At 38.3% G+C, this 25954-nt stretch overlaps 1 protein-coding gene across 7 annotated transcripts in view; it reads left to right on the top strand.

Moving 5' to 3' along the window:
* Nucleotides 1–25678, top strand: part of ACBD5 (acyl-CoA binding domain containing 5) — a 31301-nt gene extending 5623 nt beyond the window's left edge. For 4 of the 7 annotated variants that reach the window (XM_068934528.1, XM_068934531.1, XM_068934529.1 and 1 more), the window contains 9 exons: nucleotides 1602–1713; nucleotides 13127–13264; nucleotides 14007–14207; nucleotides 14924–15030; nucleotides 16968–17244; nucleotides 18580–18779; nucleotides 20398–20448; nucleotides 20571–20680; nucleotides 23653–25678. In XM_068934528.1, the coding sequence (XP_068790629.1) occupies nucleotides 1602–1713; nucleotides 13127–13264; nucleotides 14007–14207; nucleotides 14924–15030; nucleotides 16968–17244; nucleotides 18580–18779; nucleotides 20398–20448; nucleotides 20571–20680; nucleotides 23653–23665 (1209 nt within the window). In that variant the 3' untranslated portion in view covers nucleotides 23666–25678. Of the gene's footprint in view, nucleotides 1–1601; nucleotides 1714–1843; nucleotides 1877–13126; nucleotides 13265–14006; nucleotides 14208–14923; nucleotides 15031–16967; nucleotides 17245–18579; nucleotides 18780–20397; nucleotides 20449–20570; nucleotides 20681–23652 lie in introns of all 7 variants that reach the window. The other 3 variants (XM_068934524.1, XM_068934526.1, XM_068934525.1) reach the window with 1 other exon arrangement.
* Nucleotides 25679–25954: the final 276 nt, after the last annotated feature.

The raw sequence follows: 25954 nt of genomic DNA, 5'->3' as shown, positions 1-25954 counted from the left end.
AAGAGTAATTTTGGATGCGTAATAACTTGTTTTGCACTTATTTTAAAATTGCGTATTGTGCACAGTAGCTATATGAGTAAGCAATTGACTTTGTTTCTGATGGTATTTGCTTTTTTTCCTGCTCGTTTAAGTACTTTCAGTTACAAAGCTCTTAGCATGCAGTTTCTGTTAAACTAAAAGTCTAATAATTGTTCCAAGTTGCGGAGTATATTGAGGCTTCCTAGAATGCAAAGAGCAGTTGTTTGCAGGTCTTAAGCAAATGCAAATATGCAACTGCCTGGGCTTTTTACAGTGTGGGATATAGGTGTAAATAATTATTCTGTTAGAATAGGATTCTTGTTTATTTCAGTGTTATTGAAGGTGTTGGGGAGAAGGGGGAAGGTGCGTTTTTGGCTAACTTCCAGCTCTGTATCTGAGCACTGTATTGCCCCCTAGCAAATACAGAATGAATTTTTTCTAGGTGTACACTAAATGGATCAGAGAAGTGGCAATTAAACAGCAGTTTGATGTGATCTTTGCTTCTTGGCATCTTTCATTGGTTTGCAAGTGTTTACTTGTTTATCTGTTAACCAGCCAGCCCAGACCTCCTGCCTTGTGAAGTAAAGCTATAGCTTTTTCTACCACTTCTTAGTGACCTGCTTGGTGCTTTTATGAGTGGGGTGTTATGTAGCTCTTACCTTCTTCTGTTACTCTTCCTGGAGCTCTTCTTGAGTAGGTGATCTAGTATGGATGCTAGTTTGCTGCTACGTGAATCTTTTCCTACAGTTATTTCCCCTTTTAAAAAAAAAAAAGGGGGGGTGGGGGGGGGGAAGGAACAAGGCTATTGTTTGAAAGGATTTAAAAACTAGACTGGGACAATAATATATTATAGGAAAGTAATATTATTTTAAGCGTCTCTCTTCTGTCTAACGTATTTTAGATGTGAGTGTTCCTACCAGATGGTCAAAGGTATAGGTTTGGTAAATTAAATTTTTCTTCCTCAAAAGAAGAGCTCCAAATCATTTCAAGAGCAGAATTTGGCTCTCGTTTGCTCTTCTATCTTTGCACTGTCCCTATTTTGCTCTACTGTGTTCCTTTGTGTGATCTTTTGCTTGGGTTTTATTCTTTATTTTACATTTTTGCCTGCTATATACAGCTGGTGAGTTGGATGGACTCAGTAGGGCCCTTTTTGATCTGGTCCTTATATGCCATCAAAGATGATAGAGTTTGACAAATAAGAAAGATCTGACAAAGAAGTCTTTCAGTCTCATTTTATCCATGGGAAGGCTGTCTATAAAAGAAATTCCATCAGATCAACCTGTCAAACTTTGGATTGTTTTAGTTTGAAAAGGGTGAAATAATGGATACAAAGGTATGTTTAATGGAGGCAAATGCATCAGCTCACCTGTCTTCACTAGCTGTAGTAACTTTTTGACAGAGAAGATTGTTGTTTGCTAAATATGGTTTGTATATGTTTTCTTAAAGTTTCAGAAAAATGTGTTAAGTGGTATAGTGAAATATTACTAAGTTTTACAGTGACCAGCAATTTATGAAATCAGCTGAAGTAAATGAATCATTGAAATGCTATTTCATGAGATGCTTCATATTTTGGACTTGTGCAGATTCTTGAGAGTATGCCAATGACGGACAAAGTTGAAGAATTACTACAAGTAATAGGCCCGTTCTATGAAATAGTAGAAGATAAAAAGAAAAGAGGATCTGACCTAACCTCAGGTTCGGACAAATAACTTCCTTTGTACTACTAATAATCACAACTCTAGATTTTTTTTTTTGGACTTGCCTTCTATAAATGATTTTAAAGCTAAACATTGCATCTTTCTATTCATTCTTTACCATATGGCAGTTCGAATGGAGAAAGTCTCTAAATATTTGGAAGGTAGGAATAATGAATTATATGTAAGTTCATCTTTTCCATTGTTTGAGTGCTGTAGTAACTTCCTGCTAACACTTGTGACTTCTGGGCTTGCCACCTCGTTAGGCTGATTTTTGGGGGGGGGAGGGGGGGATGAACTACAAAACAAAGTTACTCCCAGAAAGCTCTATTACATGTTTAATCCTTACATGTTTTCTGAACTGCTTTAAAAAGAGGGGATTTAAAAAACAAAACCCAAGGCTCTACCTCTTCCTTAATAAAAGGAGCAACTGTTTGAAATTTGTCTTGCCACATTCTGATGTAGCTGTGCGTTTGTCATGCTGCATGTTACAGTTGGTAATCCAGCCTTGCCATCTGATCTCGATTAGGGAAAAATTCACTCAAACCAAACCCATTTTTTTATCATGGTTTCTCTAATACATACAGAATAATTGGGTAGTTTTGTGAAAATTTCAACCTAAGCTATCTGAGGCTCAAGTTCAAGAAGGGAGTGTCTGTTTGTGTTTTTAAGATCTCTGACAAGTGGCAAACCTAGTGGTGTTGTAGTTGCATAAAAATCAGTGTGGTGATTTTTATTTAGCAATACCATTGTAAAAATGTTTTGATAATTACAGTTATGTTACAGGTAATGGGTGTGTAAGGTTGTAATATAAGGTTTACAGCTGTTTGAATCTGGCTTAAAACTTAACACTAGAGATACCAAAACACAAGGAGCTAAAACCTGTAATAGCTTTAAAAACTGAACTATTGCACAAATTAATTGGTTTAATATGTGTTTAAGAGTAGTAATCAGCTGGTTAAGATGCCTTTTGTATGTGGCTTTTCTCTTTGCCCGTCTTCAACCTAGTTTTGATTTCACTTTTGGCAACTGATTTCAGAGAGACATAGAAATAGTTTCCTGACATCTGTGAGGAAAGATGATGGCTGAGGTTTTTCAGTGGCCATTTTGAAAGCATCGTGACTTTTTTTCTCAACTAAAATTGTGTATGCTTCATGTCTGAGATTTAATGAGCTTGCCTGACAGCTGGATTGACAGGCAAGATTGTAAGAGTATCAGTAGATTCAGGTCAGTGATCTGTGTGATTAGGATTTACTTATACTTGGTGACTATGGCAGAGTGCCACAAGCTGCTTCTGAAAAAGTGACTACTATCTAGACAATCACAGAAGCTGGAGAAGAGACAAGTATCCTAAATTTCTTATTGAAACAGGTACAGTTTAAAGAGGGAGCCTAAAGATAAGACAGTGCAAGTAAAAACTAATACAGAACAGCAAATTTCAGCTTTATCCTCTGTCAGTGTTACAGTAGATCTAGTGACATGTTGTCCTGTATACAGTTTACAGCTGCAACATCTAGCTGTGCCGCAATGAATTTGGATAGAGTTGTCACAGAATCCCATTGTGCTTATATATGAACTTCATTGTTGCATTTAAGATTTTGAAACTTTCCTCAGCTCTCTTACCACTTCCCTGAATAAAAGTGAAGCTGGAAATAATCACTAGTATTTATGGTACAGATCTTCCAATGGTCTCAGAATACTTCAAGTGTGGAAACATGATTACCCTCACTTTTCCAGATGCGCACTAAGGAGTAGAACTAATCTGCTCAAAACACAGCTCTGTTTGAAATGGTGTAGACACTGGTAACAATACTCTGACATTGACACACGGTTATTTCCTAGTTGTGTTAGTGCCTCCATTCCTCCCTCTGTGCCCAACCACTCCGTGTAGCTTCTTTTATGGAATAAAATTGGGCCCCTTCTCTTGAGTCTCCTACTTCAGTATTGTACTCTCTCATCTCTTAGCCCATTCTATTTTGAGTTCACCTTCCATTCTTCTACCACTGGATTTTTATCTGATTGAGTTGTATGCAGCTTCCTTAAACGCACGTCAACAGTATACTTGAATTAGTTGAAGAGATTGCCCAGAAGATTAGTGCACATCAGTTGTGGCTGGTGTGTCGTCTCTAGCTGATTGGCCTCTCTCAGCAAAAAAGTGTAGCCTTTTAAAATTGAATTTCTGTTCCTTCTGATTTCATTGAAAATGCTGAATATGGACCATTGCAGTACCTGAGTCAGTAGAGCTTGTGGCTCACCTTAATGAGGAGCACTGAAGCCTGATGTGCCAGCATTAGAATCATTGGTAACATCCTCTGATGGACAGCTAGGACAAATTTCTGATTTAATCTGTGAGTTACAATCTCCAGACTTGGTCTCAATGCCTTACCTCTGGGGAAGCAGGATAAAGCACGAGTTGGCAATGAAAGTAAAATAGAGAATTCTCTCCAAGAGGCTGAGCAAATCTAAGGTATTTCAAAAGTGTGTAACCTGGATGGTGTTGTGCAAGCTCAGACTGCAGCTGTCTGTGAGAAAACTAAGTTTTCTGCAAAGTTCAGTCAGCCTTTTTTGACAAGTATGAAGTAATTCTTTACAGAGAAAATATTATTGACAAATTATTTTCAGGTACTTAAAATGCTAGACATCAGAGAAGAAACTGAGCCCTTGGTAGTCTTAGGGCTGCAGAAGAGAACTGGTAATAGCATTGCAGTGTTAGAGAAGGACCTTTTTGTTTCCAGGTGCTGGAGGAGTAGAGGGAGGAGTGCTGGATAAGATGATGCTAGGTCTCTACCTAGCTGGAATATTGCTGCTTTAGAAGAGCAACCTTTTAACTCTTTGTGCTTGTAATAAATGCTAAAGAAATGTGATGGCCAACCCTAGCTAAAAGGACCAAGAAGCTTCAAATTCACTGTGCAACTGTGTTTAGAAACTTCCAGAAGGGAGTGGTCAAGCTTTAGAAGACTTCATTTCTTGCCTTCTTGTACCTGAAGAAGCTGAAAGTGGGCTACAATTGGCACAACCCAGTGATCTGATACTGTGTGGAAAAAATATCCACAGTTTCACAGCCAGCTCATCTTCCTAAATGTTTCCATGAGAATGTTTGTGAATGTTGTCTTTATTCTGAATGTGAATAAATCGGGGGTGGGGGGACCCCTACCTGACAAGCCTACACCTAAGCCACCTCAAAAACTAAATGAGGTACCCAGAAATTGTTCCTGCATTCTTTGATAGTTTTCCTGTATATGCCTTATCTTTCATGACAGCGCATTTAATCTACATTAAAATGCTACTAAATAAAGATGACCCTGTGCCTTTATGCTGAGTAGTACTCTGTAGATTTGTATGAAGATCAGATGTTACCTCCAGCAGTGACACAAGTTATGCACTGCAGTGGTTGTGGGAAGTTCCAGCAATATGATATTCCTAACTTTTGTCATCCTGCTGAGTCTTTCTCTCCCACAACTTTGCCCCCAGCTGTACTGCAACTGCACCAATATGAGTCCTATTGAAGCAAAGTGACTCATGCTTTCAATGCAGTGTATGATGGTTTCATGCAGCACTGATTGCAGTGCAGCTTATTAGCACTAGGAGCCCATACAGGGCGTTGCTTCAGTAGCAGCTTGGATGCATGGCTGAAGTCAGCACGGCTCGGAGGCCGAGAAGGCCTTGAACGGAGTTGTCCTGTTGCCTTCCCTTTTTTTACAGGGCAGATGGACTGTTGGAGTGAAGTTAAAGTCTACTTATCTCTTTCCTCAGTGTCTTCCTCTATTGCACATGGGAGCTACATTTTAAAGACTATATTCACTGAGGTCTGCACTCCTTTAGAACAGGCAAATCCATGCAAACATTTCTATTTCAAAGGCAGTTAGTAGTTAGTGTAGGATGTAGGCAAGCTCGGAGGGGAGGATTGCACTTGAAAAAAGTGAATCTATTCTTTGTTATTTTTTTCCTGTTGAAAACACTTACTCTTGCTCTTAAACGCAATTTACATTCAACCATGCTACCCAAGATTGCATGTGATTAGTTTCTTTTTTCAAATAGTTACGTTTTTCTCAAAGAGCTTCTCATGTTATTGTCAACAGCTTTTCTTTGTAACGGAGCTTTTGGTGGCGTGTCGTTTCTGCTTGTGCAGGGGCTTCTTTTGTGAAACACCTTATGCATTTGCTTTATAGGCTCAGCTTATTGCATTGGCTTGCCTTCAAAGATACTTGCTAAACTGACTTCCTTCCTTCTCTTTACCCTTTTCCTCACCGGGATTTTTGAGCAATATGGTAGCTGTGGATCTCTAAGGCTCTGTAAGATGGGAAAAAATATTACAGTCCTTGTTACTGTGGAGCGGCTGTGCTTCAGGGGGACGTGTTAGATGGGTGGCCGCACCATAGCGAAGAGGTGTGTGCAGGCAGGCAGGGCAGGGGTGAGGGAGAAGCTGCTGGGTAGCTGGGGGAAGTTGTTTTTTCTTTTTTTCAATTGTCCTCTAATTTTTTTTCTCCTTTTATTATTTTCTGTCAAAAGCTAACAGCTATATTCAAGGTTACTGATTACATTCAGGGAGGCTAGTGTGATTATTATTTTACAAAGGGTGTAGTTACTAGAAGCATCTGGAATGTTCTAGGTAGCGTTCTCCGTGGGACGGGGCTGTTAGGGGATTAAGGGCTGGGCCAGCAAGTGCCAGAATCAGTGGCACGTCTCGCCAAGATGCGGATCAGTGCCTCAACAAGCTGTGGCTTGTACTGCTGCACTACATACCTACTTCAGGCTTTCCAGTCCATATCAGGGCCTGCTTTATCTGGGATTCGCCTTAGCGCTGATGGGTTTGTGCCAGTGCTCCCTGCCAATGGTTGCAGTTAGGACAGAGCATCAGTCTCGATAAAGCCTGAGGAAATCAACGGCTCCCTTTCTTTTTCCTACAGCAGTAGTAGAGAATACATCACTACAGGGTGAGCAGCAGAGTTTCCACATGTTAAAATATAAGAGTAAAGACATATAAGCTCCTTCAGAGAGGAAGGAACTAGGAGAAGTTTCTTTCTTGAAAAGAAAAGCCCATCTTCTGTTTCGTGCTGTGTCGAGTCACCAGTACCAGTTTTTGTTCATACTTGGTCATTGGACCTGGATTCTTTCTCTAGCCAGGCAACAGTCCAGCCTGCAAAGGGGAAAATGACTTGTCAAAAGCTCTTCAGGGTCAGGTAATAAAAGAATCTGGTGGACATACCTACTTGCTGCAAAGTGCAGGTCTTTTATGTTTTTGAAGTGTGACTTGCAGTTAAGGTCTTATGATGAGAGAACTGAAATCCGGATTTCTTACAGCTGTGTTCTGCAAAGACAGAAAAGTGAACAGTGGTGTGGGTGGCTGGGGAAGAACAGATGTAGGTAGTTGTATCTTGATTGCTCTCAGAAAAGTGGTCAGCCAGCATGGGTTTTTGTTTTATGCATAACATTGTTGTAGCAAAAATCATGACTCTAATCTTGGCTTCAAAGATACATGAAAAAGCAATCGTCTCTGTTACCTGTGAGACCACGTTTAATATGAGCACTGTAAAAGCTCCTTCTACTGGTAGGCCTGGAGTAGCTGAGGAGGAAAAAAATATATAATCTTGTTATTTCCTGTGGTGTTTTGGGTTTTTTTTGGGGGGGGAGGGGGAGGGGGACAGGACACACATCATTTTTTATTCAGGCTATGTTATCATTACAGACTAGAGTTTCTGGACTGTAAGTGACCTAGCAGTATGGTTTTGTTTTTGCTTTAAAGCCTAATTCTGTTTTCTTTATGTAGTTGTGATTTCACTAGGTTTGTGTTTTATTGTGTTTTCTGGTGCAAAACATAGGTAGAGTATAATACTCCCCTGCACTTCCTCTGCAGAATAAAAGTTCCAAGGGATGATTGTGTCTGTTCCGCCCAGAGGAGAACTTAGCAAGCCCTGCGTGTTCTCCCAGAGGGAGAAGCGCCAGGCCTGGGGACCTCCAGAAACAGATGCGATGCTGACCTGTGTGTTGCATAGATGGCTAAGGTGTTGGCAGTAAGCTGACAAAGCCTGGCTCCGTTGGTCTTGCTGCACGTATACCGTATAACTGACCTGCACATTTGGTGACCCTCTGTTCTGGATGTCCAGTGGCTTATGCGGAACTATCTGCCAGCGCTGGGAACGCGTACTGGGCAGCTACTGCTCTGACTGGACTGCTCCCCCCCCCAACCCCCCACCCGCCAAGGAAATCCCAGACAGGTTATCTCTTCTGGCAAAATCTCAGGGGTGATGGGAAGGAGGGAGACGCATCTAAGCCAAGCTAAGGACTTGATAACCTTCCTTATATGGAAGGTACTGTGAAAATTTGAGGGAGCAGATACCAGTGATACGTATGAAGGTGAGGAACTGTCTGTGGGTGTTGAACAGAGAAAAAAAACCATAAAGGTCCACGATGACTAGTCTTAATCCTAAATATGATTCTTGCAAGTTAATATAAATATTTAAGGAGCAGCTATTCTTTGTATTCTTTGTGTTCATTCTTATCCACAAATTACTGTGTTGCTGTTGATGATGAATGATGATGATGAACGGTGAATGATATTTGAAATACAGCAGCATCTTTTGAGTGTAACAATAGCTTGAGAAGCATGTAAACAGATAGGAATGTGGACAAAACAAGGTTTTGGAGTGTATTTAAAATAAAAAAGAATCAAGGAGATAGGTTTCTTTTTGTGTGTTGTACTGAAGTTTGGGAAGATTAAACGGAGAAGGAGAAAACAGTAAAAAGAGGAATATCTAACTGCCAATACCTTTGCGCTTAGGGGATACATTTTTCAGAGAACTCAGTGCATTTAAAATTAAAAGTGATAAAACAATAGTAACTATAAGGACTTTTTTGTTTTTCTGTCTCTACTTGTTTTATTTGTGGTGCAGCTTATTTGTGTTCTGCAGAACAGATGGTATGCGGCAGGCTGGGCCCCTGTAATCTTTCTTTGTAGCGTGCTATATTAAAAAGAATGGAAGGGAATGAGGGTATAGAAACTCTTGCTCTACTAGCTGAAGAGCGTCGTATTGCTCCCTGATGATTGCATGTGCCCCCCTCTTCTCTTTCCTCTCAGAACAAACAAATGAAACTTTTGGAAGGCATCACTTTCTGCAGTCTGCCCTCTGAGCTGCTCACGTGAGTGCTCCTTGGTAACGTCGAGTCAAAACAAGCTGGCCAAGCAGAGATCTATTATTTATTGAAAAATCTGTTATTTAAGCAAACCCAAATCTGAAGGTGTAGTAGTCATGCATAAGGAAGCAGGCTGAGTGTAGCCTATTTCGGGCAGCACAGCTGTAGCTGAGGAAGGATGTATATGCGCTCTAATGTACTGAACCACATGTTGAGATGTAAGGATCATAGCCTTAGTTCTGAGGGCAAATCTGTAGTAGTTCCTGCGCCATAGGCTGTTCAAAGAGCCTTTTGACTGGAAAGCCAATAGAAAAATACCAATATCAAAAGGGTTTCTAAAGCTTAACTAAATCTTTAAATGTGCTCTTCCCCTGTGAGGAGTGATCATTCATTGCAGTAATACACTATTGGGATACATCAGTTTGGAAAAGGAGGTGGCTATTTGCATAACGAAGAATTTGAAACGGCAGAACATAGTTACATAAACTTGGAATTGAAGCGAGGAGCCTACCTGGATCAGTAACAAGCATGAGGCTCTGATGGCGAGAAAAAAAGTCTAGCATCTAGTTATCTGATTATTACAGCAACTTTGGACAGCCTGTAGGTCTCTGAGACTTGACACGAATGTTGACACAGCTTGAGACTGCTTAAGCATAGGAGTGTGAAGAGATCTCTGTGTAAAGTGAAACAACTTTAGGTCACAAAAAACCTTTTGTGGGCTAAGATTTTGCTGCTATCAAGCAGATAGTAAAATTACAGCCTTTTACAAGAGTGCATAATAACAGTTTTCATTAAAGGATGAGGGCCTACACAGCCGGTTAAATTTTTTTACAGTATGTTTCACTTGCTATTGTAGACTGTCTCCTGATCACTGGTATTTGCAGAGAATGGAAGAGGTCATATGGCTCGTGTGAGCAAACTGTGCTGTGCTGAATCAGCCATCAGTAGGGCTCCAGCAATGCTTGTTAACTTTGTGTAAGATTTATGTAACTGTTAAGAAGATCAAAAATAAAAGGTGTTTGAGAGATGTGGAAAAGAGGGTGGATTATGAACAGAAAAAGCCTGCAAAGATTTCTTTGTAAAATGACCCTTGAGCTTAGCTGGGGCAGATCCACAGAGGAATTTAAGCTCCTAACTCCCGATCGGGTAACACAACTCACACCGAAATATATAGGGAGTTAGAATTCCCATTGTATATTTATATATATCTTTGTGAAACTTAGCCTTATTATACTGGTCACTGAGAATAGTTCTAGTGCTGCCTTAGAGAAGTGTATTTAGTATTGTTCTCAGAAAAATCTCTTAGTATAGCTGATACAAGGAAATATACTTCTAGTGAATCTTTACAGAGGCTGTACATCTCCCCTCTTAACCTGCCTATTTCATCTCCACTGTTACACAGCTCTTACTGTGCAATATTTTTTAAAAATCCAGGCTTTTACAGTAGAAAGTAGCTCCTTGTGCTGCTACAGAGCAGTATAACTTTGATTTGTGACTGAGTTCTCCAAATCAGAGTTTGGTGTTACAGGCAGTGAGATATTAAATAATAAACCAAGAGGTATTCTGTACCATCTAAATCAGAAGTATTTGAGCAACAGAAACTGCTACTAAAATTTGCCTGCAGTCAAAGTGGATAACCAGAATGAATAAATAGGAGGGAAAATTAGCATAAGGCAAATAAAGTTTTAAAAGTTTTCTTGACTATTACCATCCATCTTAAAAGACACATTCCTCAGGGAGCAGCCATTAACCTCCACGGCATAAAGGACTAGTGAAGTCACCTGTAGTAGCTGTGTTCAGTGATATGCCAGTCTTCACGCTGTCACCCTGGAATTAGTCATCGTTGCTGCTTTCATAGCAGTTACTCAGAGTAAGGAGGAAGATGCCAGCAAACTGCTGTTATAGTATGGTAAAAATAATTGGGATTCGTCCTAGTGGGGATGTTGTAGAAGTTCTGAGAAAAAGTACAAAGTCAAGTGTGCTATTTCAGCACAGCCGGGACTCTGCAGTGTGTTGTGTTCTTCAGTGTCAGCATCGAAGTGATGCCTCTTTATGGTGGTCTTCAGGAGTGCTGGTGCTAAGAATGACCAAGGAGGAAATATGAACCTAAGTCCTGATGGATTTCAGTTGCTCCATAGCACTCTACCATAAATCTGTTAATATTAGCACTTGTCCTCAGCTCCAACTCTTGTTTAAACATGGGTAGTATATCACTCAGAAGTTTCCCTATATGAATAGTCTCCTTGCTGAAATTAAGAAGGAACATGTTTGAATGTTCAAAGGCCTTCACTTTGAAAAGCGAAAAAGTAAGTCTGAAGAAATAAGCTTATGGTGTAAGGCTTCCTATAGTATCTTGGGTAGAGCGAGGAGGTCCTGTAGTCCTGTCTCTCCTGTTTACTCTCCCATGATTGGGTATGTCGGTTAGTAGGTTATTCCTCCCATTTTTTTATTTCAAAGGGAAAAGCGATGCCTGCCTTTCCATTCCAAGAGAGCTGTGACTGTTCCTAATGTTTATGCTGAACTTAACTGTTATGTTATCCCGCCACACACTGCTTTTTCTTGGGAAAACAGCTCTAGAATTGAGTTTAACAGTAAATGAAGCATGCTTATGAGAAATATACTGGGAATATGCTGAGATTTTTCTTTTGCTAAAAGAAAATATTTACTACTACTATTACTTGTTACTTTCCTAGCAAGTAAGGAGTGTTTTTCAATGAGGAGAAAATGACTATGGTATAATCACTTACATTCTTGCAATCTTCAAAATAGACCATAGCTTTTACTGGATCTCTCTTCTCAACAAAGAAACAATCTTTTTTTTTTTTTAATTTTAAGATAAAAGTTAAATTAAATCAATCCCAAACAGCGATGCAGGGAGCCCGCAGAGACCCTATCTCACTGTAAAACTAAAGCAATCCGGATATTTAACATATTCCTTAGGTCTATGGAGAAAGTAGAGTTATTTTGTGTGGCTGGATGGGGTTTTTTGTTTGTTTTTTGTATGTATGGATAAGTCTTGAAACTGGGAGAATGTGGGAAGGCAGCTTGCCTCTTTGTTGCAAGATTTAAAGTAGAAAATCCTTAACATTAACTTACCATACGGCAAAGAAAGTAGCAGAGCTGGTTTAGCAACTCTGGTAAAATTGGATATTATTTTGCTGTTTAATGTGAAGCCTAAACGTAAGAATTTCCCTTGTCAGAACTTCAAAAGCTTATGTAAAAAATATGCAAATAGAGTACTGTCACGACAATTAAAAAGGACAGAGTTCAGCCCTGTAGGCAGCAAGTAAAATGTGTGAGTGTCCCATTGTAACTGGGTCCTGGTTGTACATTAGTCACTCTGTGCTAATGTACAAGGTTTAAGTAATCATCAGTATGTATATAAACGTTTTTTTTCATCTGGTGATAGAATTGTCCCTTAAATTTTCTGTAGTTTTTCAAGAAACTTTACCTTACAATTCTTTGTACTGTGAATAATTGTGTTTATTTTAATATGTGATCTCTGGAGTGATCACAGAAATTGAAAAAACTGATTTAGCATTTGCTTTGTATCCTCTTCAATGTTTATGTAAAGGAGACTTGTTTTTTAAAATATTTATGTAATTAGACATGCAAACAAAGGCTCAGTTTATATATTTCATATCTTTTCACTAGAATCTGTGCATATGCATTTATTTTCACATGTACTTTTCCAGATAAAAATCTGTATAAACTTAAATCTTATTGCCACGTCTTGTGCCTGCTTAAATTGCTGCAGGAGAAAAATGAATGGGATATTATGTTTCGCCTCCTCCGACTCCTGTTATTCACATAATTGAATAGAATGTTTCAGAATTCACCTTTGAGTTGAGAGCAGTTTTGAAGCCTTTCAGCCCAAAAGGGAACATTCTCTGTCAATGTTGAATTCTAGGTTTAAAAGAGAATGGCCACACCGATCCTAGGTAAAATATTACTACAACTTTGCTATAGATATGGTAGTAGTCTCAGTCTGGGACTTTGTAGTGAAAGCAACCTGCTGTCTCTTTCAGTTGGCTTCCTCAGAAGCTCTGAGGATCTGTTCACCAGTAGTTAGGCGTTTTGTGCTGAGCCACAAAAGAGAAACATTAAGGATACTTAAGGAATAACTTAGAGAATTAAAGCTGGCATTTTTTTGGTATATTTTCTAATGTGGAAATGCTTTTGTAGAACTAGTGACTAATACTTTGGTGATGGTGGGGGGGTGGGTTGTACCTTTTTTGGTTTAATATATAAATATCTTTTGTCCCCTTTGAATGTTTGCTTAGACCTTAGTAATGTCATGACTTCCACTCCAAAAATAAAGGCTGTGAATGGGAAAGCCGAAAGTAGTGATAGTGGAGCTGAATCAGAAGAAGAAGGGCTTCGTGAGGACGAAGAAAAAGAACTACAGCTAAATGGAAAGGGTATGTTTTGTAGACTTGGACCAATGTCTCTTTCAAACTCGTTCTTACCCATCTAAGTGGCAGAAAATCCCAAAGAATCATGAATGATGTACTTCTTCAGGAGAATTTTATGTAAATACACATAGATGTGTTTGTGAAAAATGGCAACATCTCAACCTGAGTTAAAAGACTGGGAGAAATTTGTGAGCTACCCCATACAGAAAGACTTTGATCCATGTAGGAAGTCCTGTTAGTATGTTAGCTCAAAGTCTACAGCATACCCTGTATTATTTTGGGTTTTTTTTGCCATGGTTGTTAGTAGCAGTTGTGAATGGGTGCATGGGATGAAACGATAATTAAAAATCATGTTTCTTTTCTTTAGAGAAAAAAAAAAAACAGAAATTTCGGTGAGATTTGCTTAGGGGGTTCATGAAGAGTTTGAGAAAATACACAGTTATGTGCAGTTTTTTTCCCCTCCAAGGACGTTATGGTAATTCTTTAATTTATCAGTAAGATGTGCAGTGGATTTACTTACTTATATTTTAAATATCGTTCCCTCATTTTGAAAAATAAAAAAATATATTTACACTTGTTACAAGAACAGAACTGTCCCTATGAATGTGAATATAGCTGAATTTTTATATTTTGTTTTGCGGATATATTAAACCTATAGCCTCTCAGAAAGTGAGGTACATGAAGAAATATGTTTTGAGCTGTTAGGCACCTACCTTTCTATTTGCAAGATTTTCTTGTTCTTTTACAGAATATAAAAACGTGAAGTCAGACTCAGGAGCTGCTAAGGATTTGGAAAGTGTTGTCACTAATGGTTGTTACAAGGACAGCTTTATCCCGGATATGCAGAATGGCATCCAGACCAAATCTGCCCTGAATGGCTTGAACGTGGAGGAAGAAATAAAAAAAATGGAGCAAAGTCTAGAACTGGCTAATAACACTGCTCACCAAGGTATTGTCCTTGCAAGACTATGTTGTAGTTTGCATGTGTTTTGCTTGGAAAATATTTCTTCAGTTGAAAGCTTAATCCTGGGATTCAGAGACTAGCAGTCCTGTCTTCTAGTTATAGAATCCTGAAGAATAATCAAATATTAATCAAATGTAATAGCGATATAAAATAAGGTTTTCCAGTAGTTTTTTTTTCTTTTTAACAGAAAAAGAGACGGATTCAAAGAGAGGGAGGCCAAATACACAGAAACGTAATTGCTTTATTCTAAAATCATTGTTATACATGCAAATACTATTTGCATTTAAAAGTTAGTCTGTAATGAAATTAAAATCACTGATATCTGAATTAGTCATTCCCAAAGATTGAACATATTATAAATGCCTAGCTGGTGAACGTAATGTCTAAATACATCATTGTAGAACCAATTAAAGCAAAACTGCTCTGTACTGATATTAGGAAGGAGAGCAGAATGAGCAAGGTAGAATTACATTTGTCATCTAATAAAACATCAACATGAGGCTTAGTTTTTCCATTAGTAAAAATTTTATATAACTCCTATATTAATATAACCTCTTTATTCTTAATCTAACTTCAGAATGGTGATAGTAGATGAAAGGGGTGGGAGTTGAAGCTCATTGAGCTATTATAACTCATTACTTTACTCTTTGCCAGGACTGGCTTATTTAGAAAGTATGTGTGCATACCTCCTTTCCTTACAGGTGCAGTTGAGGAGAATACTGAGGAGATCTCAGGAACTCCACACTTAACTAGTGATTCAGACAGTGAAGTTTATTGTGACTCTATGGAGCAGCTTGGACTAGAAGAGGTAAGAGCTTAGTGTTCCTAGGAACATTTTGAAAATGTTGATTTTTAAATATGTCCCCATCCATTAGGTGAACTGCAGCATGCAGAGGTGAATGAGGGAACATGTGTATACCTTTCTCCTGTTCAGGCAACCATTTTTGTTCTTTTTATTGTCAGTCTTTTACAATTTAGTTGCCGATCTAAAAGCCTGGAAGGTTTTGCCCTCAAATCATTCATGTGAGGGGAAGATGTGCCAAAAATAACAGCACAAAGAAACTAAGAGCTATGTCCACAAATGGGTTTAGAGCCTCATAACATACATAGGGACCAGATCCAGCTATGCCTAAGAAGCAGGGGAGTGTCTTTGCAACTGTGCTTTTTGCACTGTATTCTTCCAGCCTCATGAATCCTGCATTTGTTTCTTAGAATAAATAGAGCGTAACCCTAAGTAGGTGGCTGGAAAGTAGCCTAGGTCTAAGGAAGTGAGAGATGACGATAACTTCTACACTCTTCAGCTCTGAGATTTATCTGATTTTCATATAAAAGGTGGGCACCAGCTGTGCTGGCTTAATTTTGACTGAATTTGTGCTCTTATCCATTTTATTAACTGTGATCTTAGTTGACCTACTTGCTTGGATCTCCGGAGCAGGTCCGGTTTAAGTATGGACTTTGTGGACTGTACTCAAAAACCTAGTTTTTTCCTGATTCAGGGGAGGAGTATGTGAGTGATGTGTGGGCTCAGAAAAACTGGCGAGTACTGTAATGTTGCACCATTCTCTTGTTCAACTGCTTCCTTTTAGTACATCAGAATTTTACCCAGTAGCGAAGCACGTGGGGAAAGGTGATTGGGTGGAAGTGCTGCAAGCTCTATTACGTAGGTGATTTCCCAATTGTCTTCTGTAGCCCTTGAGCTTGTTTGAGGCTCCTTAGTTGAGGAGTGGGTGGATAATTTGTCAGACTTCCCAAGCTGCATGAGAAAAGATCCAATCTTGAACAAAAGTACAAATGTTCAGGTAGAGGTAAATAAGAACATAAATAAAACTGCAGAGTGTCCAATTCAAAATAGAAAAGGTTCTGTGAAAAAACTAAGCTGGGTTTTTATTGCAAAAGATTTAGCAAATGCTATTTCTAAACCTCGAATCATGTGGGTTTAAGACCTGCTCTTTGACAAACAGGATTTTGGCAGCAGTTTCCATTTCTTCACCCCTTTGTTTGGCTATTTCGGCTTTCTCATTGAGTTGTTCTTCAGCCAGCTCACATCCCCAGTTTGTTTCCCCATGTAGTTGTGCCAACGCTTGTCCTTGCACTGAGCAGAGTGGTGCAGGTACCACTTGAAGGCAATCCTGTTCTAGAACATGTAATTATGACCGTATCAGTATTTTTATATCATCCATTTTTAGTGTCTTCATACATACCACAGACTTGGAGAGATGAAGTTGATGGGAGAATATTATGCCCTTCATTTATTTATTTATTTGAAAGAGTACAAGTGCAGCCAGGAAGTTTTGAACAGGTTTGAACAACCTGCAGTCAGCATAAATGCTGCCTACTCAAGTACTGCCGTGTGACTTCTGACAGTGTGGCTCACCAATTTCTGTTAGGATGCCTTTTCACTGTCTGTGAGGCCAAGCCAATCTTACAAGGAAAAGTGAGCGTTTTCAGATCTTTTCAACGTTTGTACGACTGTATCATGGAAATGTCTAAAGTAATTCTCATATGGTTTTAAGTGTTACCAGTGTTTTGAGACTATTTGCCTCGAATGAGTGGATAACCTTTCGAAATCTGAAAAGAACATTTAGACAATAATATGAACATTGTATGAGGGAAAATATTGCTCCCGTTAAAAGAAAAGTCTTGACGCTGGGCAAAATATTTTCTTAAAGTGAAAGAAGAGATTTTCTTTTGTTTGATTACCTGCACATTTTGCTCAATTTAATTACTTGCTAATTTAATTTCTAGCCCTTGGAGATCATGACGTCAGCCAAAGGATCCTTAAAGTGCTCATCCCATTTCTTGGATGTAGATCACAGTCTTCTGTTAGAAAATACAGATTTTCCAGGACATGCTTGCATGACTCATGGGAATCTCCAGCTTGGAAATAACGTAGAGGAAACAGTTCAAGAAAAAGGCGAAGTGAAGTGTGGAGGAGAAGATGGCAAAACCAATAATGGGGGCCCTCACAAGGAGAAGAAAGGTGGAGAAAAAGTGGATTTCTATGGTGTCAGAAGAGGGAGAGGTATTACGCACGTTGCTTTTGTTTTTTCTCTTGCCTGACCGCCATAAATTACTGGTGCCTGAGAACCACTTGCCAGTACTGATCAGTGATACAGTCATGCTGTACAGTGCTTCCATCCTTCACAATCAAAATAGATAATGAAATCGGAACTCCCGTGGTCAGCAATCAGCTTTTGTATCCAGAGTATTTATTTCGTTCATAATAAACAATGCAAAAGATTATTCTCATGCTAGGGAGAATTTGAATAAGCATTGTATTTTGGCCTGCCTTACACTCCAGCTCCTGTTTATGGCACGTGTCCTTTTTAGAAATGTAACTTCAAAATGCACCTGCGCATGAGGAGAGTTTCTTTGCAAGTTACATACCTATTTTTAAATGTACATGCATTTATGCTTTAATGGTGTCTTCCTTGAAACTGTGAAACATCTAGGAAACGTGTTCTCGACAACACATTGTTTTGTATATAATTGAGGTGTTAGCTACAGTTTCGAGTGATTGTCTAATGTAGTCTTAAAAACCTAAGATGAAACAATCACTTAATAGTCCAGATGTTCTCTATATATTGAACCTCTGTTCTATATATTTCCATAACATTCAAATACTGCCATTTAGGAGCAGCACCATATTCCACTCTACTTCTTCTATAAAGTCAAGGATAAAGTTTACTTTTCCTATACTACAAAGTCAGAAGGTACTTTATAAATAGCACACCTTTTTGTGTGGCACCTTTACGTTATCAGATGCAGATATTAAAATATCCAAAAATAACTCTTATGTCAAAAACTATTATGAAGAACATATTATGGCACTACAGAGTTTTAGCCCTTTCCCCTTCTCTCTTTTGTGTTTTGCTAATGTTTGCTACTTGCAAGCAGAAACAGGTTAGTTGTATAAAGTTTGAAGGAGTGTAGTATGTTTCAAACAATTATCTTCTTGTCACTCTGTTCCAGTGTCCTTTGTATTCCAGCTGAAGAATCTCTCAAACTGAAAACCCTCCTACCCTTGATAATAAGACAGGTCTCACTTCCTTTTCAGTAGGATAAAAGTTACTGCTGAGCTTAATAGGATCTGAACTAGTAATTTTTTGCTAAATGTTTATGCAGCTCTAGGGCCTTGAATGATACTGTTATGTTGATGCTGTAGGGAGACGGCTCAGATGATGTTGTAATAAGCTCCTGGTGCTTTTGAGCCGCCAATAAATATAGCCTGTGATTATATGAAATACTGAACTCAGGGAGGGAGAAAATTATAAAACTGCTAAAAACAAGCATTTTCAACAGAGGTAGTAGCTCATTCTGTGTTTGATATATCTTGTTTTTTTCCCCCTCAATACAGGGCATAGACTTCAGCCTCTAGGTGATGGTGCACAAGGCGGCCAGATGGGTAGTGGAGGGGACGGAGAGCGCTGGGGATCGGACAGAGGACCCAGGGGTAGCCTCAATGAGCAGATTGCGGTATTGCTGATGCGGTTACAGGAAGACATGCAGAATGTCCTTCAGAGGTTGCATATGCTGGAGGCGGTTACAGCCTCACAGGTAAAATCCTAGTTGGATTATTCATTGAAGGTGCTTGACTTCATTTTATTAAATTTCCTTGGATATTTTCATCCTTTTTCAATTTAAAATTTCAGACTATTTTCTTAGTGCGTAGAGAAATTTCAATTGTATTTTGTAATTTATTTCAGCTTAAAATTTTATACGCAGCTTAATGGTACCTACAATTCAGGGCTCTTCTGCATGTTCGTAAAAGCATGCGTTTTGACTTAGAAATTAATCATATATTATTTTGCTGATTTCTGTTGTTAGACTGATCTCTGTCGTAGTTGTGGATGCGTATTTTGCAGTCACTATACAGAGATTGCCCAGTTAATGTTAGTAATATCTAGTCCTGTATAGCATTCAGCAGTATATCTCAAAGTATTTTCAAAGGCATTGAGAAATTATCTTAATTTCCCAGATAGGTAAATGTTTGCAGGCAGAACTCCTGAGTCCGTTATTCAGTTACCAGACTAATTCTTCATAACACTCCTTCCCCTCAAAGTAATCCAGTTTTCCTGGAATTTCACATCATGTGTACAGGATAGACAAAAGAAGTCTTAAGCAAGCATCGATTTTTATTGATATAGTATTTCTTTCCCTTCTATTCAGTGAAATACTGATACGCTTACTAGTATGCTGGAGAGAATAAAATGTGATGTGAATATAGTTGAACCAGCAGACTCTAAAAATGGTTTTATTTGCCTTGCTGTAGAAAGCCATGCAAGCAGTATCCTGTGGGCTGCACATACTCCAAATCTAAGGCAGCCAGAGAAAGGGATTTATTAAAGCCGTAATTTTGCGTCGTCATAGCTATTGAAGAATCAGAAGTTAATTTTTTTTGTTTTGATCCAAATTATGTATGAAGAAGTAGTAAAAGATGTCTTCCCAGCAGTTCATACTGTATCCTCTGAGGAAAAGCAGCGTTAGGAAGCTTCTGGCTCAAACTTATGTTAATTTAAGGAAGACCTAGAAAATGGACCGCTTTTCTTTTGTGAAGGCACGGCAACGCGTATGGGAGCAGTCTTGAAAAGTTTCTCGTACTTCTGATTCTCTGGAGTTGCCTGGAAGATGTAGGATGAAGTATTCTCTTTTCTTTATGCTTTTAGACATGCCTGTAGTTACAGCTCGAGTCACACTAAACCAATATTTTTTACCTTTGTATAGAACAGTGTTTAAACACTACATATGCAGATTTAGCCGCTGGTATTTCTCCTCTGGCTTGCAGCTGATAGGAACTTGAGGAAGCTGAGATGACAACTGGGGCCTTGAAAAAGTGTAACCTTGAAAAGAGGTCCAGAAAGTGACACTAACTCATTTTTTTAACATGTAAAAATGTGATAAGAGTGTTATAAAGAGTAATGGAAGCATGAGGGTGAGCTGGAAACTAGGTGGTGAAAGGTGAATTATGTGGGGAGTAGTTGTGGCTTTGAACAAAGCTAAGGAAAAGCTTGCTTTCTAGAGGTGAGATTATGGGCATTAAGTGCTGTTCTTCAAATTGTCATAGACTGCAAAGCCTTTGCAAGATGAAGACCTTCATATTTTTACTTTGTGAAATAGAAAAATTTTAATTGCAGTTGCCTTTTTGATACTTATCAACCTTGTTTTGTCTTTATAGGCAAGATCCGCAACACTACCATCAAATTACCAGCCCGCCTCCTCTGCCAAGGTAAAATATTGGGGTTTTTTATTTTTATAAAAAGTAGTGTGAGAAGAGTTTATGAAGTACGTGTGTAGTATGGGAATATGAGTGTACAGACTGCTTACTAGAATTTCTTCTGCTTTCCTTAGAAACCATCGTGGTGGCCCTTCGAAATTTCTCCTGGTATTTTAGCTTTTGCTATTGTATGGCCATTTGTTGCCCAGTGGTTGGTGCATGTATATCTTCAAAGAAAGCGAAGGTAAAGACTTGCATTCAATAGGGCATGTATTTTGTATTTCATCTGTTGAAACCAATACAAAATATTCAGCGTTATTTAGAGAGACAGGACATAAAATACTGCCTTCAGGCATAACAGTCATGCAAGGATATGCTCGATATGGCTTTCACATATATCTGAAACATCAGGTCAGTATCAGAATGGGGAGCTTAATAATCATTGCTTTTGATAAACCTGGTTTCCTTGAGGTCTGTATTTCAGGACTGTGTCTTGTTTAACGTTCCATTTTATGCATCAGTGGCTAATAGCTCTGAAGATACCAGGCTAATAAAGCAAATTATGTAGTAGGGTTCTTGGTATGACCATGATAGGAAGGTGTGTGTTTCAGTCCCAGAAAACAAGCAGATGCTCAACAAGAAATGCTGGAAGCTATGAGGGGTGCTTTCCATTTACTTTGGAATTCCAGGAAGAGACATGGATACTTTTTCTACTCTTGAAAATTCCTCAGCATAAGAAAGTATTTCTTGATTTGACTCTGTATGTGGCATGCTCAGTAAAGGCTGCTCAGGTTAAATGCATGAAATGTGATACAAAATAAATGATTTCAGTGAGTACACTTAAACATTTGAGGCTAGATGGCTTGGAGGTGTCTCTTTGGCATTCTTTGACCTTCACATGATCCTCCTGAGCCATTTTTCCTGCTTGCTAGACTCCCTACTTTCTTTGTGCCATGTGAAAATTTTCCCCCTATACAATCCTTTACAGAGTTCCATATGTTACCTATTTCATATTTAATATTTACTAGCAACTTGCTACAGTATTTTTGCAATGTCTACTTTGGCTTGCTTCAGCTGAAGGACAGTTCTACTCTCATCTTACCTATTTCCCAACCTTTCAAAGTATCAAAAGATCAAACAAGTGTTCTCCAGTTGTTACGTACTTACTTAAACTTCACACCTGACTCTGTAAGCTTAATATGCTCTTACCTTTTAAGCTTTTTTCCCTTTGTATCTGCCTGTAGAGAGTCTGCATATCTGTAGGTCTTACTAGAATTAGCTTAAATTGTTGTAATTTTTTAATGTTTGAGAGATCATGTTAATAGCTTTCTCTCAAGCAGTAAACAATATGATGGCTCCAAAGGTTTCAAGTCTGTCATAATTCCCTGTCTCAGAGCTGTAATTGGCAGTACTGACGTTGCTCGCGTTGTCTGATGAAATGAGAGACATCACTATCAAGTCTTTTTAGGCAGTTATACAGGTTTTCCTTTCTTCTGTACTGGTAAATGGAGATTTCAATTTCATCAGCAAGGACAAAGTCCTTCAAAATAACAACAGTTGTTGCCTTATAAAAATAACTACAGTTGTTGCCTTATGTGATGCGCCTATGAACTTTAAAGTTTAGCTATTAGCTCTGGAATGGCCATGTTTCTCTTTTCTTCACGTGTTGCTCTTGTAAATCTCTTTTGCTCATCTGCTCTAAAGAAACCACAAGCCTTTCCTGAATCAAATCAGAGGTTCAGTCAGAAATCAGCTTACAGAAAAACACCCATTCCAGCAATTTTGCTGATAAATTGTCCTAATGATTCATGGCTTAAATGAATAAATACACAGTACGTTATTTTTAGTTTAGGTTTTTCTAGCTTCAACTTTAATCCTTGGGATTTTCCTAGGTCTTTATCTACTTGACAGAGAGACCTTGATTTGTTTTCCATGAGTACTTTACTGCTATAACCAGGTCACCTCTTAATCCACTCTTGCCTAACCTAAGCAGATGAAGCAACTGGAATCTCATTTTAAAATTTTTCCCCAGTCTTGTGATTCTTCTGATGGCTCCACGGTTTATCAACATCTTTTTGAGTTTTAGACACCAGGATTGGTACTACTGTCCACTACTGGTAGTAACAGTGGCAGACACAGAGGCAGCATAACCCCAGCTAGTCCTTGTTCTGTTTACTCATTCATGGATTGTAGAAAGATGAATATGAACTTCAGGAACAGAAACAATTTGAAGAAACTTCTGTGTTCTTCAGCCTTTCTTTTTGTTTCTGAAGACACCTTCCTATAGCCAGAATTTAAGAGCTATCTGTTTCCTTCTGTTTCCACCCCCTTTCCATCGGGAATTCCATCTCCTTTAGCAACTGGTAGGAAGAGAAGTTGATTAGTACACTCCGAGCTAAAATGAACATTCCTTCAAAGTTGTCCCATTGCCAGGTGCAGCTTACAAGTTGTTAAGGTATTATAAGCAACAGCTGTATACAATACATGTACTGCCTGTACTAGATATTTGTGCGTCTAGTAATTTTTGGCTATAAAATACATCCGCTGGCCTGGAGCAAAACCTAAGAGTCTGTGCTACCATGTGAGGTTTTCTCATGATGAAGCTGTAATGCCAGTGACTCCTGAAATCTCTGCTGCATAATGGAGCAAATTCCATGGAAGTGGTGGTAAAAAGGCCTTCTGTAGCCTACAGCTCTATTTAGGGCATGCCCCTGGGAAAGGGGAGCTCGGCTCGCTCCCAGCAACCTCCTGCACGGTGTTCTAGCACTTGTTCGGAGCCTCCTAACCTGTCTTGTTCCTTTATATGGAACTTAATGCTCAAAATGTGGGTGCTTATATTTGTAGTCTTCACTGAAGAAAATTTGAAAATCATGAAGTGTAAATACTGCGCTGTGTAAATACAGGCGCTGTTCTCCTTTACCACAAACTCCTCTCTTGTCCTGTACTGTAGGAAGCAATAGTAATTAATTTCATCTGCAGTTCAGAATTCTTCATGCTTTTATTTTATACTCTTTGGTGTAAGTTGTGCTAGTTCTGTGAACTTGTAGATGGTTTTTTAACTTAAGAGGGCAAATTTCAGGGTGTCTCAAAGCACTGTTGGACTTAATAGATTAGAAATCATTCCCGTTTAAACTTAGTTGACTTAAGATGTTTAGCCAAATGAAAAATCATCTCATATATGAAGGTACATTTAACTAATTTGATTCTTTTTTTCAGAAAACTGAACTGAGAATTTATGACTTCGCTTAAAGGCTACTCGGACTAGAAGGCCCTGGAAAGTGAAGGAATTCTGAATTCTCATAGAAGCTCAGGATCTGGGATGATGTTCCTTCTGTTATAGTAATATTTTCTACTACCTTTGAGCGAAACACTTAAGGACTAATATTACTGATACTTGAATGATTCACTGCTCCTAGGTTACAAATAAAATAAACTTTATTCCATCCTTAAACCCCCCTGAACAATGATTATTTTGGAACATGCTTGTGGATGGCCCTTCAGTAATTTCTGGTCTCGCTGATGTCAGATAATGGGGAAAATGTCATATTTGTAAAAGAATAAATGGAAAATATGAAGAACTCACTTTAACATAGAAATAATTTTACAATCACAATATCACTGCCTGTTTTTCACAGGGCTACATACTGTCAGCTGGAAGCAGTAGTGAAGTATGAATTCAATACACTGTAAGCTGATGGGGGTGAAAAACGCAATATAGCTCTGAGCGGTTCAACTGGTTATTTTTGCTGCTAAACCACGAGGGGGCAAGTTTCCTTGTAAAGGGGTCAGAAATGAAGTTGAATGTTTCACTTGTCCTTTAAGATTGTAAAGGAGTTTAGGGAATTGCTATGTATCTTGCAAGTCAGAGCTGTTAATAATAGGGGAACTGTCAAGTATCAGTTCGGAAGCAGTGCGTGGTACAAGGGATCCTTCTAAAAAGGCTGCACCTTATAATATTTTTAACTTTGATAATTGTATTCTTGATGACAACACCTTGTTTTAAGTGAAATATATAGTTAATGCACAAGGTGCTTTAAATTGAGATAAAAACTAGTTCTGTAAGAATATCTCTAAAATTTTAGAAAGCTCAGTGTATTTAAGTTTTCTGTTGTCAATTTATGTCAAATTAAAATAAGATCTCATCTACCCCTAATCTTATTGTGGACTTTTTCCGCTCATTTTAAGAAAAATATCAGTTCCTGTGTTTCTCTCTTATCCTTCTACTTCCTTGCAAAACACAACTTATAAGCTAATTTTGGTGCTGATTCTTTTTCTTTCACAGAGTATTTATTAACCAATATGCAGATAAACATACAACCTTGTGAAGTTTGCTTAGTCAAAAAGCATGCTTTGCAGTTAATTTTTAAATGCATATGTAAGTTGTTATCTAAATCTCTGGAAAACGGAAGTGCATTTAATACTAGTTTTCTGTCCAATTTAAGACATTCATTCATTATAAAAATTACATCATACCATAATCCATGCTTAAGATTTGAATATTTAAAAATGACACCATATTATTTATGTGCTTTCATTTTCCAGCCAGAGTAAACATTACAAATTATTCTTGAGGAAAGTTATTTTTCTGTCCTTCCTGAAAATCTTTTATAGTTTGGAAAGCATTTTTCATGCAAGCTATACTGTATAAAAATGTAAGACAAACATTAAATTCTGTGATTACCAGAGCAATTTTGATCTTGTTTTTAGTTCAGTGGTTTGTTTTTTTTTTAAGAGTGATTTTCCCTCTTCTCATTTTCTTGTTGTAAAACTGAATTAAAAAAATACAATAACCAGGACATCTTTGAAGACTGCTGCAACAATCTGATGGTTTGAAGTGCCAGAGGTCAGTTTTGGCCCAAGAGACCCTGAAAACTGAGGTCTGAACACAGCTAGTGTTGGAATGGAAGTTCTGCTGTCATCTAAAGCCATTGTGCCTGTTGCTTAAAGTTCCTGGACTGATTGATTTAATATCATAAAATGATAGAAATTATTACAGAGGAAGGATATTTTAGCTTAAACATGATTGGAAAAAAAAAAAACTATGGCAGCATGTCTGATAACAGGAAGAAGCACTATAGAGTACCTCTCCCAATTCCTAATGAAGTTATATTTGGTGTCTAGCTTTTAGAGACAGTATAGACATTCCCAAAAGTACTTAACTCTTAGCTTCCCAGTGAAATAAATGCAGGCATGTGTTGTTTGTTATTAATGTTTCAATAAATCAATCCCTTAATATTCTGTATTTAATCTTGAGTTTTTTTGTTGTTTAGCAAACGCTGCACACTGATGCTTTAGCTGTATAGAAGAGCATGTTAGCTACGTCATGAAGAAGCAGCCACACTGTTAAGGCTGTAATACAAAGCAATGTTGCTTTCTAGTCATTTACCTATACTTCACATTAACTGGGCTTTAGCTGGTAGGGGTATCGCAAACCCACGATGATACGTGGCCTGCTGAAAATTGAACAGATTTGTAATTAGCTAATATTTCTTAAAGGGAAAGGAAAGGAATGTTTATC

Source organism: Struthio camelus, chromosome 2 (genome assembly GCF_040807025.1).
Source record: "Struthio camelus isolate bStrCam1 chromosome 2, bStrCam1.hap1, whole genome shotgun sequence".
Taxonomy (NCBI): domain Eukaryota; kingdom Metazoa; phylum Chordata; class Aves; order Struthioniformes; family Struthionidae; genus Struthio; species Struthio camelus.
Note: the sequence above shows the minus strand (reverse complement) of the source record. Positions and strands in the feature narration are given on the sequence as shown.